This window comes from Hipposideros armiger, unplaced genomic scaffold (assembly GCF_001890085.2).
Source record: "Hipposideros armiger isolate ML-2016 unplaced genomic scaffold, ASM189008v1 scaffold_18, whole genome shotgun sequence".
NCBI classification, from domain to species: Eukaryota; Metazoa; Chordata; class Mammalia; order Chiroptera; family Hipposideridae; genus Hipposideros; species Hipposideros armiger.
This window is the reverse complement of record NW_017731368.1, coordinates 2,909,262-2,926,897: the sequence shown is the minus strand read 5'-3', so window position 1 is coordinate 2,926,897 and position 17,636 is coordinate 2,909,262. Positions and strand designations below refer to the sequence as shown.

At 47.9% G+C, this 17,636-nt stretch overlaps 1 protein-coding gene across 5 annotated transcripts in view; it reads left to right on the top strand.

Moving 5' to 3' along the window:
• The window catches only part of KLHL18 (kelch like family member 18), a 65,694-nt gene that overhangs the window by 46,366 nt on the left and 1,692 nt on the right, over positions 1-17,636 (top strand). For 2 of the 5 annotated variants that reach the window (XR_002122754.1, XR_002122753.1), the window contains exons 7-10: positions 1,117-1,354; positions 4,545-4,649; positions 6,105-6,216; positions 6,912-9,981. Coding sequence is in view for 3 of the 5 variants with exons in the window: in XM_019632636.1 (XP_019488181.1) it covers positions 1,117-1,354; positions 4,545-4,649; positions 6,105-6,216; positions 6,912-7,298 (842 nt within the window). In the remaining 2 variants the exon portion in view is untranslated. Of the gene's footprint in view, positions 1-1,116; positions 1,355-4,544; positions 4,650-6,104; positions 6,217-6,911; positions 10,118-17,636 lie in introns of those variants that run through there. The other 3 variants (XM_019632658.1, XM_019632651.1, XM_019632636.1) reach the window with 3 other exon arrangements.

Below are 17,636 nucleotides of genomic sequence, written 5' to 3'. Positions count from 1 at the left end.
GTCGTTCAACCCCCAAAGGGGTCGCGACCCACAGGTTGAGAACCGCTGGACTACGAGAACATCACTGTAGAAGGACGGTTCTCCACATACACAGGGTCTGTCACTATCAAAAATACCCTTTGCTCTTAGCTCCTGTGATACACACACATGCTTTACAGTCCATGTGCTACTGGCAGCTCTCATCATACAGTCAAGGTTTCAGGAAAGCTCCGTGGGGCTCCCGTCCCTTTTTCTCACCCTAGGCACCATTGTAGGGCAGTAGAGATTCAGTAGAGAGGGCAACATGGGCACCTGAATCCCGGCAGTACATTGGCACAGGGAATGTCATCTTCAATGTGGAGGACAAGCCTTTCACAGCCAGTCCAGGCTTGTGGGAGGTGGGGCAGTGGTGGGCAGTCCTGGGCAATTTTATTTTTAATTGAAAGTTAATGGGAGGTGGATACTAGTCTCTGCCACTCGTTGATCGTATGACCTGGAAAAGACAAGTCCACAACTAGTAAACGCTGTCGTGTGACGGGTGCTAAAGTGCCCCAGAGCAGAATAAAACAGGGAGGGGAAGTCTTTTATTTGATTCTCACAAAAACCTAATGAAAAGGTCGGGTTGGAATTACCATTCGTTGCTGCTATGACTACTGCTCATCAAGCACTTAGTCTCTTCCAGAACTATGCTAGGGGATTTAACCCACACGGCAGCTCCACCAGAGAGATTATCTTCTTTTCACATGTGAGAACAGAAGGTGGAGATACAAAGCAAGTTGCCCAGGGCCATGGGCGAGCAAGTGGAAGTGGGCATTGGGGCCCACGCCCTTCCCTCCGGCACGCCTCCTGCATTGGGGAAATAGTGTATCCTTCTGCCTTCATTGTTAGTTTTAGGCAGGTGGAGTGCCTCATCGCAACTTAAAACTTCCCTCTCTGGAAAGCAAATGCCTCCCGTCTGATTCTGATTTTCCTTAAAGAATTAGGTTTGAGGTTATCGTGGCTGAAACTTCTTAGTGGGCCCTTCCGGCTTGAGAAATCCTGTGGGAAGAGCTGATAGAATCAAGTTAAACGTTCCATATAATCAGCACCCACCAGTGTGATCTAAGCGAGTGGTCTCATGTGTTTTAATTTGAGTAGCAAATTTTTATGCAGGTGATTCCCTGAACGTGGTGGAAGTGTTTGACCCTGTCGCCAATCGCTGGGAGAAGTGCCATCCCATGACGACAGCCCGCAGCCGCGTTGGTGTGGCCGTGGTGAACGGGCTCCTCTATGCCATCGGGGGATATGACGGCCAGCTGCGGCTGAGCACTGTGGAGGTGTACAACCCGGAGACGGACACATGGACCAGAGCGGGGAGCATGAATAGCAAGAGAAGGTATTCTGGAAGCCACCTGTGCAGCCCGAGCTACACACTGAGCATCTGGGGAGCACCAGGCCGGATAAGCAAGGGCACGTGATACAGTCAGACATAAGTTCCGTCCTGGCGGTTTCCTGCAGCCAGACCGACCCCTGCCAGTACCTCCCCATCTGCTTAAAAGTTAAAATGCCTGCCTTGTCCTTTGAGAACTTGGGGAGACGTGGACATGTGGAAGTTGTGTTGTTATTTAAGTGCCAGATAAGGCCTGGGAATGTGTATTATGGAAGATTCGATGAGGGAGAGAAGCTGGATGGAACGTCTGGAAGATTTCAGGGAAGAGGTGGGATTAAAGTGGAAACACACAGGAGGAGGATTTAACTTTACAAGTGATAAGAGGAAATGAAGGTGTTATTCTTTATGCTTTCTTTCCCGAGATTCCTGCCAGGCACATGCTTCCGTTACCCGGGGAGCATGTGACTCATAGCAGTGATCACGTCAGGGCCGCCACATGTCCCCCCAGGCACGAGCTCGCAGCTGTTGGTGAGGTGGACCGAGTTGACATGTCTCTCAACACATTCCAGCTACTTGTTCCCCCATCGCTTGCTTGCTCACATTTCCTGAATAAGAAGTGGGATGAGAGGACATCCGAGAGTGCCCTCATTCAGCCTTCTCACGCGGCATCTTCCATCACACGCGTGTGACGTATTTCCATAGTTGGGCAGTGGGCGCTTTGGAGTGGGAGGGGGAGCTGGACCGGTTCTTCCATTCTCCTGCCCTCTGAGAGGCCACACCAGATCGGTGGCTTCACATGGCACCCCGATGTTTCTCTCCAGGACTGACAGGAGAGGAAAGCAGTCCAAGACCCCCCACCCACTTAACCAAAACAGATCCACGTGTGCCTTTTGCATATTGAGCTTCCAAAACATATGCCCAACTTTAGGGGGAAAGTTGCATGAATTTTTTTTTGAAAGGGGTGGCTTGAAAACCACTGGACCAGCGGCTCCCTAAGGGCCTTCCAGTTCATAATTCTGTGGTCTAAGTATTGCCTCACAGGCCACTTTGTCTGGTCATGCCGTGGGTTCTCCACCGGTAAGGTCATGGGACCACACAAAAAAAAATCAAGTGACTGCACGTGTGGTGACACAAAGTAGTCAGTGTGGGAGTCCTTTGCCACCTGAAAGTGTCACGGCCACGATATACATGTTCCACTTTCATCAGTGTTAGTATGTGGCGTTGAGCCAGGAGGAGTCTGCCTTTGTACCAAGAAGACCAGATTCACAGAGGGTCAAAGTACGTTTGTTTTGGAAGAAAAAAGTATGTCTATAAAGACCTGCTCCCTGTGCGGTGAGCTAATGCTCTCGTGGTTCTTTCTCCCACCGTCACCGCCTCGGGGCTTCCCCTTCCTGCTCCTTCGATACTTGGCAGTTCTCTGTGGCCTCGAATGACTCATTGCTCCATCTCCCCGAACGCTGAGGGCCTTTTCTGCTTTGACTGCAATCAGTTGTTCTTCCTTGTATGTCCACTGTGGGCCACTTCCTAGCTTTGATGTCACGGGGTTTGGAGCGTTGTCAGGAGGAGAGTCCTCTGGGGGTTCATTTCCCTCACTGTGGTTAATGCCCTGTTATTAGTAGCTCTATTCCATCCCCTTAAATTACAGGCTGCCTTAAAATGTTCTCAGTCACTTCTCCCGCCATCCCACACAGCCCTCTGTCCTGCCAGTTGGTGACAAGCTCCTCTGCCGTCATTCCTTCCCTCTCCAGCCTTCCAGGCTGCTTCCATGGAGCCTTCTCTGACGGACGTTTCCAGTCCACACTGATCAGCCTTCCTCCTTATCTCCCCGCTCTTAGTTCATAGTTAATCTCACGTAGTTTTGTGGCACCTCCTAATTCTTTCTCATATTTTTGTCGCACTCCTGTGTTGTTACTTGTGTCCACTTCTAGAAGGATGGTGACCTGTCTAGTTTGTGATCTTCCCACAGTCCTCGCCTGAGGCAAGTCCTTTTCCTCTTTCAGGCTTGTTCAGGAGGTCTGTTACCATGTCCCTCAAAAGGACATTGCTTGGATCAGTTTGATTTGCTACGTACATTTGAAAGGTGGCAGAAAGCTTGGTATATTTTATTTTCCTGTTTGTTAGACACCCAGTTTCATTTTTAATCTTCTCCAGCATTAGGTTTGAAAACAGACAATCGGGCAGCTTGGCATTGGTGTTTTAACTTCTCATGAGGCTTTGTGCAGAGCAGAAGACTATGATTACACCAGATCCCTGGGTCTTTGTATTAGGAGAGCTTGGCATGGTGAACAGCACGGGAGTCAGGCTTGTCTCATTTAAATCTGAGGCCTGCTTCTCTCCGGGCAGTCAGAGAAGGGAGCCCGGAAGGTGATACCTCCTCACAGGGTGTGGTGAGGATGGAAAATGGCGAGCATAGAGTACTTGAACGTGTGGTACGTGCACGACAAACAGGAGCAGTTACATCACCCACTGAGACAAATTAGGGCCATGCAGGGCCGTGTTTGTAATGAAAAGACATTTGTCAAACTTTATAGCAAATTGAATGAGAAAATCAGGGTGACACAACAAACTTATGTTGGGAGCCTGTAATGTACAAAGCACCACACTAAGCATTGTCGAGGGAAGACCCCTGTCTTCCAGGAGGTCCCCACATGTTAAGAGGTGGCAGGTCAGTTCCTGGGCTCCGTAGTGCCAGAACGTAATCACCTGTGGGCAGCAGCTTTGGTTTACTCACCCTTCTGAACTTAGTTCCTGGGCCAGCATGCCTCATGAGTGCCTAATGAGAAATGGAGCGGGGTGGGAGGAGACAAGTGCTGTAATAAAGAGGCTGCTCTAGAAGGGTGGGGTTGGAACAGATCCCTTACTGAGGGGTCCAGGATGGCTTTTTGAGGAGGAGAGTGAGTAATTGGACCAGGGCCTTAAAGGTAAATTAGACTATGAGCCCAGCAAGGTGAGCACATCAGACAGATCAAGGACATAGAGTGGGGAGGGGAGGCAACCCCAGGCCGGGGGTTAGGAGGCAAGAGGACCCACAGGGCAGCTTCTTCCCTCCGTGTTACACTGTGACTTAATCACATACCTGGGCTTTAGGTCTGGTGTAGAAAGAGGCAGTTGGTGGTTAGGTTTCTTGCTCAGTGAGCATGACGGTTGCCCCAGGAAGTTCGAGGCCCCGCTGGGATGACACCTCTGTCTGTTTCAGTGCCATGGGGACGGTCGTGCTGGATGGGCAGATCTACGTCTGTGGGGGCTACGATGGCAGCTCTTCTCTCAACTCTGTGGAGACCTACTCACCTGAGACAGACAAGTAAGGCCTCCGGCTCCCCTGCGGCAGCTGGAGCTTGCTAAACAAAGAGCATCAAACCTTAGAACTGCAGTTTTTAAATCACACTTCTTGAGGATAGAGCATATCTTACCCACCTCTGTAGCCCCCATAGTACCTTGCATATATAATAGACATTTCATAACCTTTGGTTAAATGAATGAATGATTAAATAAATTTTAAAAACAAATAGTCAGCATAGATACTGGGAAACTTTTATTTAATGCTCTACCTCTTATTTAAATCAGCCCATCGTAATGGAAATGCAGGTAAAAGAGGATAATTAATAGATGACGGCACTTTCTAAAGTGGATAGGCTATGATTTGAAAAAAGAAAAAAGTTACATAGTCTGAGAAGTTCGTGAAATGTTGCTGTTGGTACCACCAAAGCCCTAGCTTTCCATAACGAGTCATTAACATTTTAAAGACTAAAAATTCTATGGAAAGAGACCTGTTTAATCTCATTTCATGTGACACCTGTCACCATTGTGTGGAATTATTTTGTGGAGCACTCTTTGGAAAACACTAGCAAGGTTAGCCCACATTTTTCATTTCAGCGTTTGAATCTTTCACATTATATTACAAAATAGAAGCACACGAGGGGAGCCGAGTCATCAGAGTGCTTCTAAGGCAACATTCCGTTCACTTAACCACTGTATTATGTATCGGGCAGCAGGCAGGCAGTCTGAGATCCCCGCGGCGCGGGGGGCCTGCGTCTGGAGCTCTTGGGCCCAGAGTGGGGCACGCTTTCGCCTTCTCCACAGTTGGGGCAGAGGCAGGAAGACTGCAAGAATTGAGGCTCAGAGACAAGAGTGCTTAGTGAGCTAGGAGTGGGCGTGGGTGGCGCACATGTCAGGAGGTGAAGCTGGTGTGTAGACAAGGACTCAGTGGTCAAGGCCTGCGTTTGGGAACTTGGACTCCGCCTCAGAGTGAGGAGCCACTGGAGAGTCCAAATGGGAACAGTCTGACGCCAGGCCACTTGTGAGGGGACTGTTGCAGTGGTCCAGGTGAGAGCCCAGAGCCAGGGGTTGGGGACAGGCAGTGACTAGGAGGTAAACCATCGGGGAGTTGGTGTCCACAAGAATATTGAGGATGAGGGAAAAGAGGCCATAAAAATGCTGAGTTTTACAAGTACGGCAACTAGGTAGCAGGTAGTCCCATTAACAAGATGGGGAACGCAGGGGAGGAACTGATCTGTAAGAGGCCTCGTTGGGGTCATGCTGGCAGAGATGAGCAGAGACCAGCTGCCGGTCTGATGCCGAGGGACAGGTGGCAGCCAGAGAAAGCCATGAGCAGGTGGTGGGAGAGGCACTAAGCGGTGGGGAGATTGTCCGGGCGCACGGGGACGCAGCACAGTGTGCCCGAACCTTTCTAGGCTATCCTGGGAGGATGGGGTACTGGGTCTCATGGCTGTGCTCCTACTTTGACTCTTTCCTAAAGGTGGACAGTGGTGACACCGATGAGCTCGAATCGCAGTGCTGCTGGGGTCACAGTCTTTGAGGGCAGGATACACGTGTCGGGTGGCCACGACGGCCTACAAATCTTCAGCAGTGTGAGTCTGGGGTCCCCTGGGCTAAGGGCACCTACTCCTTCCATTTTTGAGAATTATTTTGAAAGGCAATTCTCTGGAAAAAAAACCTTCAGCCTTGCCATTGTGGGTGAGGCATCACTGAGTGAGGTTTCAGGCCATTACTGGGTTCTCTGAACCCTTCCGAGAATGGGGACCAGTGTGTGGGGGGCGGGGGCGGGGTAGAGTATAGCCACCCCACCCCACTCTGCCTAGTTCTGCTTGAGACCTGGGGAGAGTGCTGCCCAAAGTAAGCTCGTATACACGGAGTGTGGCTTTGCAAACACTTGTATTCTTCTGGATTTATTCTTTAGAAAACCCCAACAGCCATTTAGCGGCTGCTCCCTAGAGTCCCTGTGATGGAACGCACCCTGGACAGATTTCAGGAGACCCCGCTGTCACCCCACTCTGTCGCTACACAGCAGTGCGGCCTTGGCAGCGCCTTCAGTTGTTTCCTTAGATTACACAGAAGAGGTCAGGTTAGGCACGCTCTCACCTGTCCCTATAAGCCCAAGAGCAGGCATGCGGCCGAGGAAACCAGGGCACATACTGGCAGAGCTGTCTGTCCCCAGGCCTCCCGCTGGAGCCTGACACCATGTGAGCCACCGTGTCCCGCAAGGCCACCCCGTGGGCGGAGCTTTGACTGACTGTCCTGTACCTGTGCCTCTCTCCTGCTGCAGGTGGAGCACTACAACCACCACACGGCCACCTGGCACCCGGCCGCTGGCATGCTGAACAAGCGTTGCCGGCATGGGGCTGCCTCCCTGGGGAGCAAGATGTTTGTCTGCGGGGGCTACGATGGCTCTGGCTTCCTCAGCATCGCCGAGATGTACAGCTCCATAGCAGACCAGTGGTGCCTGATTGTCCCCATGCACACGCGCCGGAGTCGCGTCTCCCTGGTGGCCAGCTGTGGGCGCCTCTACGCCGTGGGGGGCTATGACGGACAGTCGAACCTGAGCTCAGTGGAGATGTACGACCCAGAGACGGACTGCTGGACATTCATGGCCCCCATGGCATGTCATGAGGGCGGGGTCGGTGTGGGCTGCATCCCTCTCCTCACCATCTAAGGCAGAGGGCGGGACGTGGTGGGGTAGGCACCTGGTACAAACATAGGCACTTCCTTCCAGGGACAGTCCCTTCCGGGAGAGGTGGTGGATCAGAAGACGGGGTGAAATGTGAGCTCACCGGAGGTACAGTTTTCCCAGGTGCTTAAGTCCTCCCTCACTGTGCTGCCCTTGTGACCCTTAGGTCTAGGTCATCAAGATGCACAGCATGAGACAGAAGCCCCTCTGGGTCCCACAGCTGGTGACATGGGACTGCCTCGCTGGTCCACACGTACACAGGCTCCATCCAAGCCCAGCTCCCACCGGCCACAGCTCCGGGCCGCCCACGGGCAGCAGGCCTTCCATCTGACACTCCTCGCCTGCTCTTCTCCAGCCATGTGCTGGTCAGTTCATGACGGGGTGGCTGCAGTGGCCAAGCCGGTTGGCAACGGGGGTGTAGCTGAGAGAGAACGGCACTTGAAGTGTTCTTACTGCCTGTGATAACGACGATGCAGCCCCAGCACCGCCTTCTTCCGTCCTGGGGCACCGAGGGTTGTGTCCTCGTCGCTGGGTCAGCAAGGCGAACAGAAGCTTTTCCTGTGTCTCATTTTGGCATTCCAGTGAGGTCCTTTTCATCTTGTTCAGGAGAAACAGAAGAAAGGGAAAAAAAGATACTTGAAAGAAACTGAAGAAATTTTAAAGAAACACATGAAAAAAACGAGAGAAAATAACTTTTTTTTAAGTGAACATTTTTTGCAAGAAAATAACGTGAAAAAAAGACACTAAAGGGAAACATGTGTTTAAGTAGAAAACCACCTAACATGAAAAGGGCGGTATCCGCCCACATTCGGATGCCAGGGTCCTGAGGCTTCACACAGCACTTGGGGTTCCCTCTGAGCCCTGGTGTGTCTGGAATCAGTGCTCTCGACTGGTCCTGTGGCAAGGTGCTCGTGAGGTTTGTCTTCACACCCATCATCAGAGGACTTTTTTAATCGTAGGCTTAGTGAGTTGGCTGAATTCCTGCCACTCTTCCAGGTGGGAGCTCCCAGCTCGTGGCTGGAGGCTGCGAGTGCCCACGTGGTTACCTCCCACTGCCACCATGGCTCTCATTCAGATTCTCACCCCCACTGTCACGCCTTCCTTATTTGACCAGCAGGAAGCAGCAAGTCTGGCCAGATTCCCACTTGCCCATCTATCATTCTTGGATAGCTGTCCTCATTATCATGCTTCTGGGGCACACTGACTGTTTGTACTCTAGAGCCTAACCAGGGACTTGGTCCTTCCACCAGCCGTGGGCTGGCTTGGTCCAGTAACCTCATCTCCCCTGCCAGGCCACTGCTTCTCCACCCACTCGCCAATTCCAGAGATCTGGCTTCCCTCCGCTGACTGATCAACAAGGTTGACCTTCACATTCAAGCAAAACTGGCTTTGTGATATGAAGAACTAGCAGCCGGAAGAATCTCTTGCTGCTGCAAAGAACAGGCTTTATATTTCTTCCTCTGATCAGATGACTTCTTGAAGATGCTCTGTGCCCCTTCTTCCTCCTCCCTGGATGGGACCTGACATAGCACAGCCGGACCCAACCAGGAGGACACTGTGACCAGTGCACTGCTGCTGCCAAAACCTGGTGTCCTAAGATGCTTCCAGTAGAGACTAAAAGAGGTTACAATTCCTTCAATGCAAGACAGGGGCTGAGGGTCCCCATCTCTACCTGGTTGGTGGTCTGTCCACTGCTGCCTGCCTGGGGTGGCCTGGCAGCCTGCTCAGAAAGGCACGATGTGGAGCCTGAGACGTCTCCCAGCCCAGGACCATGAGGTTTACCAGTGTGTGCAATCGCCATGTATCCAGAGAGAAATACCTTTGTTACCTGCCACTTAGGAGTTGGGCCTCTGCTACAAGCACTTGAAATATGTTTTTTTGTGTTGTTTTTTTTTAACGACTCAACAATCTGATCTAGTTTTGCCGGGGCTCTTGGAGCTCCAGCATTCCTCACTCCCTCTGGGTTTGCCTACAGAGGTAGACTCAAGGAGGCTGGTGTCTGCGTTTCCGGTTAGAGAGGAGTGTATCAGTGCTCGTCTTATTATAATAAGCCCCTATCTTGTAAGTTTGATGAGCCTGGGCTGTGAAGGTGCTGAGAATCAGTCGGTGGGCTAATTGAATGAGTGGGCCTCACCAGGTCCTTAGGATGCTGGCCCAGGTTCTGCCACTGGGGGTGACAGATCATTTTCCCGTGATCTGCTGCTCCTGTAGTGGCCTTTCTACATCCACTGCCGCCTCCTGGTGTAGAAGTCAGGTTGCTGCACCTGAGAGTGTTTCCAAGTAAGATGAAGCCAGTGCTTGGATCTGGGCTCCGAGCACAAATGTGCTAACACCAACATTTCACACCCTTCACGGTCGGTTCCTCAGTGTGATGGTGAATGTTGGCAAATGGCTGGTCTGGCCCTTGGGTGTTGGAGCCTTTCCCATAGCATCCTGAGAAGAGGAGTCATCGATGGCCCAAGGAGATTGTGAAAGGGTGTGACAAGGAGCTAGGACAGGTGCTCAGTGGGCCTTGGGGTCTAGCTCGGCTCCGAGCAGAGGACTGGGGCCTTCTCTCCTTGGGCATTTCCCCTTTTCAGGTAACACACAGAGCCTTCTCTCTGGGTTTCATCTGAGGTCAAAGCCAGATGGGAGCTGAAGACCAGCCTTTTGACTTGGCCACAGAAATGTGAGTAGGTAGAAATTCTGCTCCTCCCCCCCCTCCCAATTTATTGTTTCCCAGAAAATCTTATTTCCTTTTATTTATAGAACGCATGTCTTTTGTGTTAAGAAACCAAAGAAAAATAAAGAGTACACTTCTAATATCTTCTTGCCCTTTCCTGATTGATTTTTTTTAAATACATATTAGAAGTAAATCATATTTTTATTGTAAGTCAGCTGAAAAAATACATTGGATAAAGTAAAACTATGTCTGTGAAAATAAGGGAAGAGCCAAATATAACAAAAGCTGTCTTTGGAGAGATGTGTATTTTATTTTATAAGAATGAGTTCTGGTGAGAAATATGCAAAAGATTTCATTAACATGTTGCATATTTGCTCCAGCCCAGATCCCCACTCCTCTTGGATTTCCCCTTTTCTTCACTCACTGCCATAAAACTCCAGACCTCCCCAGTGGAATGTGGTTGGCCTATGAACAGCCTGGATCCCAAACCTCCAGCTCCTTTTTATCCTCTCGGACAGAGGTGCTTTGCTCAGGTGCACATAAAAGTCACTGGGAAATTCTTAAACCACAGAGTCATTCGCAGACCCCTCCCCAGAGACCGATTCCCTGGGGTTGGGGTACAGCTCAGGCACTGTGGTGCGGGCCAGTTTCCGTGGGAGAACGAGGGAGAACGGGACCCCCTGCGTTTCGTTTTCACTTGTGTAAATACAGCCACATTCCAGGTCTGCCTTCCTGAGGTGACTCCCTGGTTACTGAGGTTGTGGATGTTAGGAAAGTCTTCATTCACACTTTTCCAAAAGCCAGTTTATGGGCAGTCTCATCCGCTGGGTAATGATTGTACTCGGGTGGCAACTTTATTAGTTTTTGGAAGGGTATGTCACTCGCGCATACACCCCACCAGCACAGGTTTCACACATACACACGCTGTCCGTTGGCCTTCACTTGGTCCTCTCAGGAATAGCCGGACTCATTTTAGCATAAAGAAACTGCCTCAGAAGGGTCGAGTAACTGACTTGGTTTGACTGCCTGGTAGTATTGTCAAGATTTGAGGCCAGGGCTCCACAGTCCCAGACCAGTTCACCTGAGGGGAGCCGTGTCTTTGACCTTGGAAGCGGGTGATCATCCAGCCTGCATGCCCAGTGTGTGGGGGTCTGCTGCCCAGGACCATGATGGACTTTGGAGAAGGCAGCGAGGCAGAGAAAAAACCATGTTTAGGTTATAGAAGCAGGCACCTTTGTGCTGGAACAGGGAGCCGTATAATCTGCAGGCTCTGCTGTGGGAGAAAGGTCAAATGCCTACAAAGCAATAAATAACAGCCCTTCCCACCTAACCTGCGCCCCTTGATCAGAAGCAAAGAGCTGGTGGGTGACAGCTTTGGCCGCGCGCATCTGCTTGACTTCCCACTTCCTTTGGACCCCTCCCCTCACACTGAGCAGAGCCCACTGCCCTTCCCCCCACAAAGACAAGTACCGCTGGTTGTTCCTTCCGCTCACGGTAACATTACACAACCAGAAAATGACAAGGGAATCGCACCGTTCTCACAGACGCTGTCCCAGACCTACTGCTCCCAATTTCATCTCGTGAGAGATGTTTTTCTCTTTAATAGAGCTCAGTTCCCTATTTAATTATCTTTTTCTGGGTTTGCAGTTAGGATAAAAACCCAAGCTCTCGTAGCACAGCATAACAGGCCGTCGTGATCTGGCACTTCTCTCAACTCAGCCTCCCTGAAACCCCTTTCAGGGTGTCACCTTAGACGTCACCCCTGCAGGGAAGCATCCCTGGGGGTCCTGGTGCCTCTCCTCTGTGCTTGGCCCTGACTCTGTGCAATGGCCTGCCTGCTCGTCTTACCCAGTAGATGGCACGCTCCTTGACAGTCCATGATTGTGCACCCAGCACCAGGCACACACAAGAGGCACAAAAAGTATGTTTCTTGAACTTGAGGACTGCCGGGTATGTCCACATTCAAGGGTCGTGCTTCATCATGCTTCATCATGCTTCCCTAGTCTTCCTCTGTTTCGTATCAGATTTATTAATAAGAGTTTTACTGAGTTATAATTTGCATACCTTAAGATTCACCCATTTTAGGTATGCAAGTCAATGATTTTTAACAAATGTACAGAGAGTTGTGCCACCATTACCACCGTCCCATTTTAGAATATTTGCAGCATTCCGAAAAGTTCCCTTTTCCCTCCTACTGTTAATCCCCTCTCTCACTCCCATCCTCAGGCAACCACTATTTTGCTTTCTGTCTCTAGATTTGCCTATTCTGGACATTTCTAGATGTCCAGATGTCTAAATGGGACCATACAACATGTGGTCTTTTGTGTCTAGCTTCTTTCTTTAATGTTTTTGAGGATCATCAATGTTGTAGAATGTATCAGTAGCTTGTTTCTTTTATTGTTTCTGAATAGTTTTCCACCTTATGGATATACCACATTTTATCTGTTTTTCCCATTAATGATGGATGTTTAGATTGTGTCCAGTTGGGGGCTATTATGAATAATACTGCTATGATGTATAAGTCTTTGTGGACATATATGTTCATTACTCTTTGGTAGACTCCTAGGTATTAGAATTGCTGGGTCCTATGGTAAGCTTATGTTTAACTTTTTAAGAAACTGATAAGCTTTTCCAAACTAGCGGCACCATTTTACATTCCCACCAGCAGCGTCTAAGGGTTCAGGGTTCCTCACATCCTTGCCAATTCTTGAAATTCTCTCTTTTTGGTTATAGGCATTCTAGTGGATGTGCAGTGGCTTCTCACTATGGTTTTAATTTGCGTTTCTCTAACAACTAATTATTTTGAGCATCTTTTCCTGTGCTTGTTAGTCATGTGTATATCTTTAATGAAATATCCAAATTTTGCCCAGTTTCTAATTGGGTCTCTCGTGTTCTATGAATTAGTTGTAAGAATTCTTTACATATTCTGGATAGAAATCCTTTATCGGCTCTATGATTTGCAAATATATTCTCCCAGTCTGTGGCTTGTCTTTTCATAATGGTGTCTTTTGAATTGTAGAAATTTTGAATTTTGATGAAGTTTAGTTTATCAATGATTTATTTTATGGATCATGCTTTTGGTGTCATATTTTAAGAACTTTTTGCTCAACCCAAGGCCATGAAGAAATTCCAGAAGTTTTATAGTTTTAGTTCTTAATGTAGGCATATGATCCACTTTGAGTTAATTTTTAAAATTAATCTTTTTGTGCATGGATATCCATTTGTCACAGCACATTTATTATAAAGCCTCTCTCTCTCTTTCTCCCTCCCTCCCTCCTTCCCTTCCTCCCTCTCCCCACTGAATTGCTTTGGTACCTTTGTTGAAATCAGTTGACTATAAATAGCAGTTTATTTCTAGACTCTCAATTTTGTTCCATGGATCTTATATGCCTATGAGCCAATACTACACTGATTGTATGGTATTGATTTCTTCAGCTCTGAAATAAGTCTTAAAATTGGATAATATGAGTCCCCCAACTTTGTTCTTTTTCAAAGTTCTTTTGGCTATTTTAGATACTGTGCATTCCCATATAATCAGCTTATTTTATAGTCAGTTTGTTTGTATGGAAGTGCTTCCTGGGATTTTAGTAGATTTCATGTTGAATTTATAGATCAATTTGGGGAGAATTGCCATCCTGACAATATAAAGTCTTCCAATCCACAAACACAGAATGTTTGTCATTTGTTTAGACTTTCTTGCTTTCAGCAATATTTTGTCATTTTCAGCGTACAAGTCTTGCACTTCTTTATTAAAATGTTTCTAAGTTTTTTTTATGCTATTGTGGATGGAATTGTTTGCTTAATTTTTGGTGCTAGTGTATATAAATATATACTAGAGATTTTTGGTGCTAGTATATAGAAATACCATTTTTTTATATTGATCTTGTATCCTGAGACCTTGCTAAACTCATTTATTTTTATCTTTTTAAAAAATCTGTGTGTATGTGTGTATTCCTTGGTATTTTCTACATATATGATATGTCATCTTTGAATAAAGAGTTTTACTTTTTCCTTTCTAACCTGGATGACTTTACTTTTTTCCTGCCTTATTGCTCTGGCTACAGCCACCAGCACAACGTTGTGTAGAAGTGGCAAAAAATGGACATCTTTGCCTTGTTCTCAACCTTAGGGAGGAAAGCATTCAGTTTTCAGCATTAGCTATGTTAAGCTGTGGGGTTTTCATCAGTGACCTTTTTCAAGTTGAGGAGGTTTTAGTCTATTCTTAGTTTATTGAAGTTTTGTCATGAATCAGTATTAGATTTCATCAAATGCTTTTCCTGCATCTATTGAGATGATCACATGGTTTTTATCCTTTAACCTGTTAATATGGTATATAATATTAATTGATTTTTAAGATGTTGATCCAACATTGCATTCCTGGGATAAATCCAACTCAGTCATGGTATATAATTATGTTTATGCTGCTGTATGTGGTTTACTAATATTTTAAGTATTTTTGCATCCATGTTCACTAAAGTTATCTTCTGTAGTTTCCTTTTCTTGTGATATCTTTGGGCGGTAATACTGGCCTTGCATAGTGAGTGAAGTGTTTCTTGCTCCTCTATTTCTGAAAGAGTTTATGAAGGATTGGTATTGTTTTTTAAATATTTGATAGAATTCACCAGTGAAGCCATTTGGGCCTTTTATTTGAGGGAAGATTTTAAATTTCTAATTGAACTTCTTCAATAATTGAATTTCTTCACCGTCATGGGGCCCCCCTGAGAGTGTGCACCTGCTTTTCTTAGGAGTTGGACCCTTCTGGTTAAGGAAGTTCTTGCCCCATCAGCTGGGATCGAGACTACCAGAATCAAGCTGATCTGTGTCCATACAGACCCCTCATTTTCCCCCTCTCCCGTGTCTGGGGATGCTCACCAGTCCTTGTCTCAAAGACCGTCTCTGTTAACCATTCTTGTACTGCCTGCCTCCACCTCTTTCTGACCTCAAAATATAAGAGGCCTCAGTGCTCAGTCCTGAGCTCTGATTTCATTCCACACACTCTCCCTCGCTGATACTTCCCTTTCCCATGTGTGAGGAAGGCATCTGGGGCCTTATCTCTGGACCGGTACAAATTCACACATTCACTTGGGTGTGTCCCAAGATGGCCATGCCTCAAGTGGAACCTCAAACCTGGTCACCCTGGTTTTCCTCATCCTCACAGTGCATCTCTTTTTTGACTTCCCAGTTGCTCACTCAGGAACCCAGTGATGGGTTTTGGAGGTGGGAAGGGATGACAGTCATTCATCTTTTCCTCTACTTCCAATCCAGTTCTCTCCTCTGCCTCCACACTAGTCCACATTATCAGCATATCTCTTAAAGAGGAACCTGGATCGCTAAATGGCTTCCCAGCTGGTCTCCCTGCTTTCACCTTTGCGCCCCCTGCAGCCTATAGAAAGCAGAGCAGCCAGAGTGAAACTGCAAAGCTGTAAATCAAATCGTGTCATTCCCCTGCTCTGATCCCTCCAGTGGCTCCCAGGGCCTCAGGCCCTATTCTGTTGGGATAGTTTAGGGGGCAGTTCAGACACAGCTCTCCTAACAGATAGGATATGTGGCCCCTAGAGATGGACGGTGAGGGGCACTTAGTCCCTCCACCCCAAGCAGAGCTCCACTTGGCTCTTTATAGAGCATTTGTACATCAAGTCTTGTCAGATCCTCAACAGCCTGGTTGAAGAGAGAGCAGGGATACCCTGTTTTATAGATGAGCAAAATAAGGCTGAGAGAGGGGAAGAGACCTACTCAAGGTCACTCAGTAATAAATGGTGGACAAACAATCAACAGGTAAATAGATAAATTGTGACACATCCATACTTGGCAATAAGAGGAATGAACTGATATAGCATGAATGAATCACAAAGTAATGATGCTTCACGAAAGAAGCCAAACAAAAACGGGTATATGCTGTGTGATTCTGTCCTAGTCCGTTCGGGCCGCTATAACAAAATATGGTAGAGCCAATGGCTTATAAACAACAGAAATTCATTTCTCACAGCCCTATAGGCTGGGAAGCCCGAGATCAAGAGACCTGCAGATTCAGTGCCTAGTGAGGTCCCAATGCCTGGTCCACAGACAGCTGTCTTTTTGCTGTGTGTGTCCTGACACAGCAGGAACACTAATCCCGTTCATGAGGGCTCCACCCTTGTAACCTAATCAACCTCCCAAAGGCTCCACCTCCAAAATACCATCCCTTTAGAGGTTAGGATTTCAGCATATGAATTTCAAGGGGGCCAAACATCCAGTCTAGCAGATGCCGTTTATATAAAACTTTAGAAAATACAAACTAATCAGCAGTGACAGAAAGAGCATTGGTTGCCTGAGGACAGCAGAACCGGGGAAGGGGTGCAGGGGAGGAGGCAGGGGTTCTACAGGGGTTGTGAGGAAACTTTCTGGGATGGTGGATATAGGTACTCTCTCGATTGTGGCAATGGTTTCATGGGCGTGTACTAAGTCAGCCTTATCAAAACGTACACTTCACTATGTGCAAGTTATTGTTCGTCAGTTACAGCTTAATAAAAGCAGCACTGATTCTCACTGCGGCTTCTGAGTCCCCAAAGTCTGCTGTCTGCTGTGGGGCTCAGGCTAGGATGGTAAGGGGTCCTGTGGGCGCCAAGGGCATCATCACATCCGTCACAAGGGAACAGCCCCAGTTTAGCAGCTCCCCTAGTGGAGTCAGGTGTGCGTGTGTGCCCATGTGAGTAAACCTCAGGATCCTGCTTTTGTCATTGGACACACTTTCCTCAATGGTACGTGGTCTTCCAGACCATCACTACTTTGAGACGCTTCATTCCTTTATGCACAGGCTCACCTCATTGTACCCCCTTAGTTCACTGAAGTGCAGAAGTCATGCTTTGCCAACGTGTAGCTCCCAAGATCTTCTTTTCCTGTTTGGCTTGACCCGCCCCCACCCCCCATCCTACCACGTGTATCAGGCCCCCGACCCCCACCCAACCCATAGCCCATGTTCACACCTTTGCGTATTTTCTTCTCTATTCTCAATACTCATGTAAACCATCTATATGTCTCTGCATGTCCACAATTGGGAGTTTTTGTCCGTTTTACAGAAAATAGATTCAATTGTACATAGTTTTTTGAGCATTCTTTTCCCCACACCCACCAAAGCTCTAATCCATTTTGAAAGGCTGTGTCTTGTCCCAGGATATGTTTGTGCCAATATGCATTTAGTCATTGCTCAGCTGGTTTCCTCTTTATCTCACAGTTTGGCCATTTGGTTTTCTTAAAAGGTGTTACTGTTTTTTACTCGAGAGTCTTTAATCCAGCTGGAATGTTAGCAGGTCGTATGCTTTTTCCTCCAGGCCGCTAACCATGAGGCCTGCCTCGTTTGGCAAAGACCCACCATTTCCCGCACTGAGCCAAACTGCCATTTTAGTCAGATAGTCCCTTGTTATCTGTGCGGCAACCTGATTCCAGGTTCTTCTCTCCTGTTCCACTGGGCCCTTTGTCCCCCTTCGGGGACCACTGTCACTTTGTCCCAACTCATTTTTCTTTTTCACAGTTTTCTTGGCCATCCCTGGACATTTATTCTTACATGTGAATTTTGAGGTTATCTTATTCCCTTCAAGAACACACAAACCCTGTTAGGATCCTAACAGACTCTAATACATTCAATGCATGTAGTTTGAGAAAACTGAACTTATGCGTGAAAACAG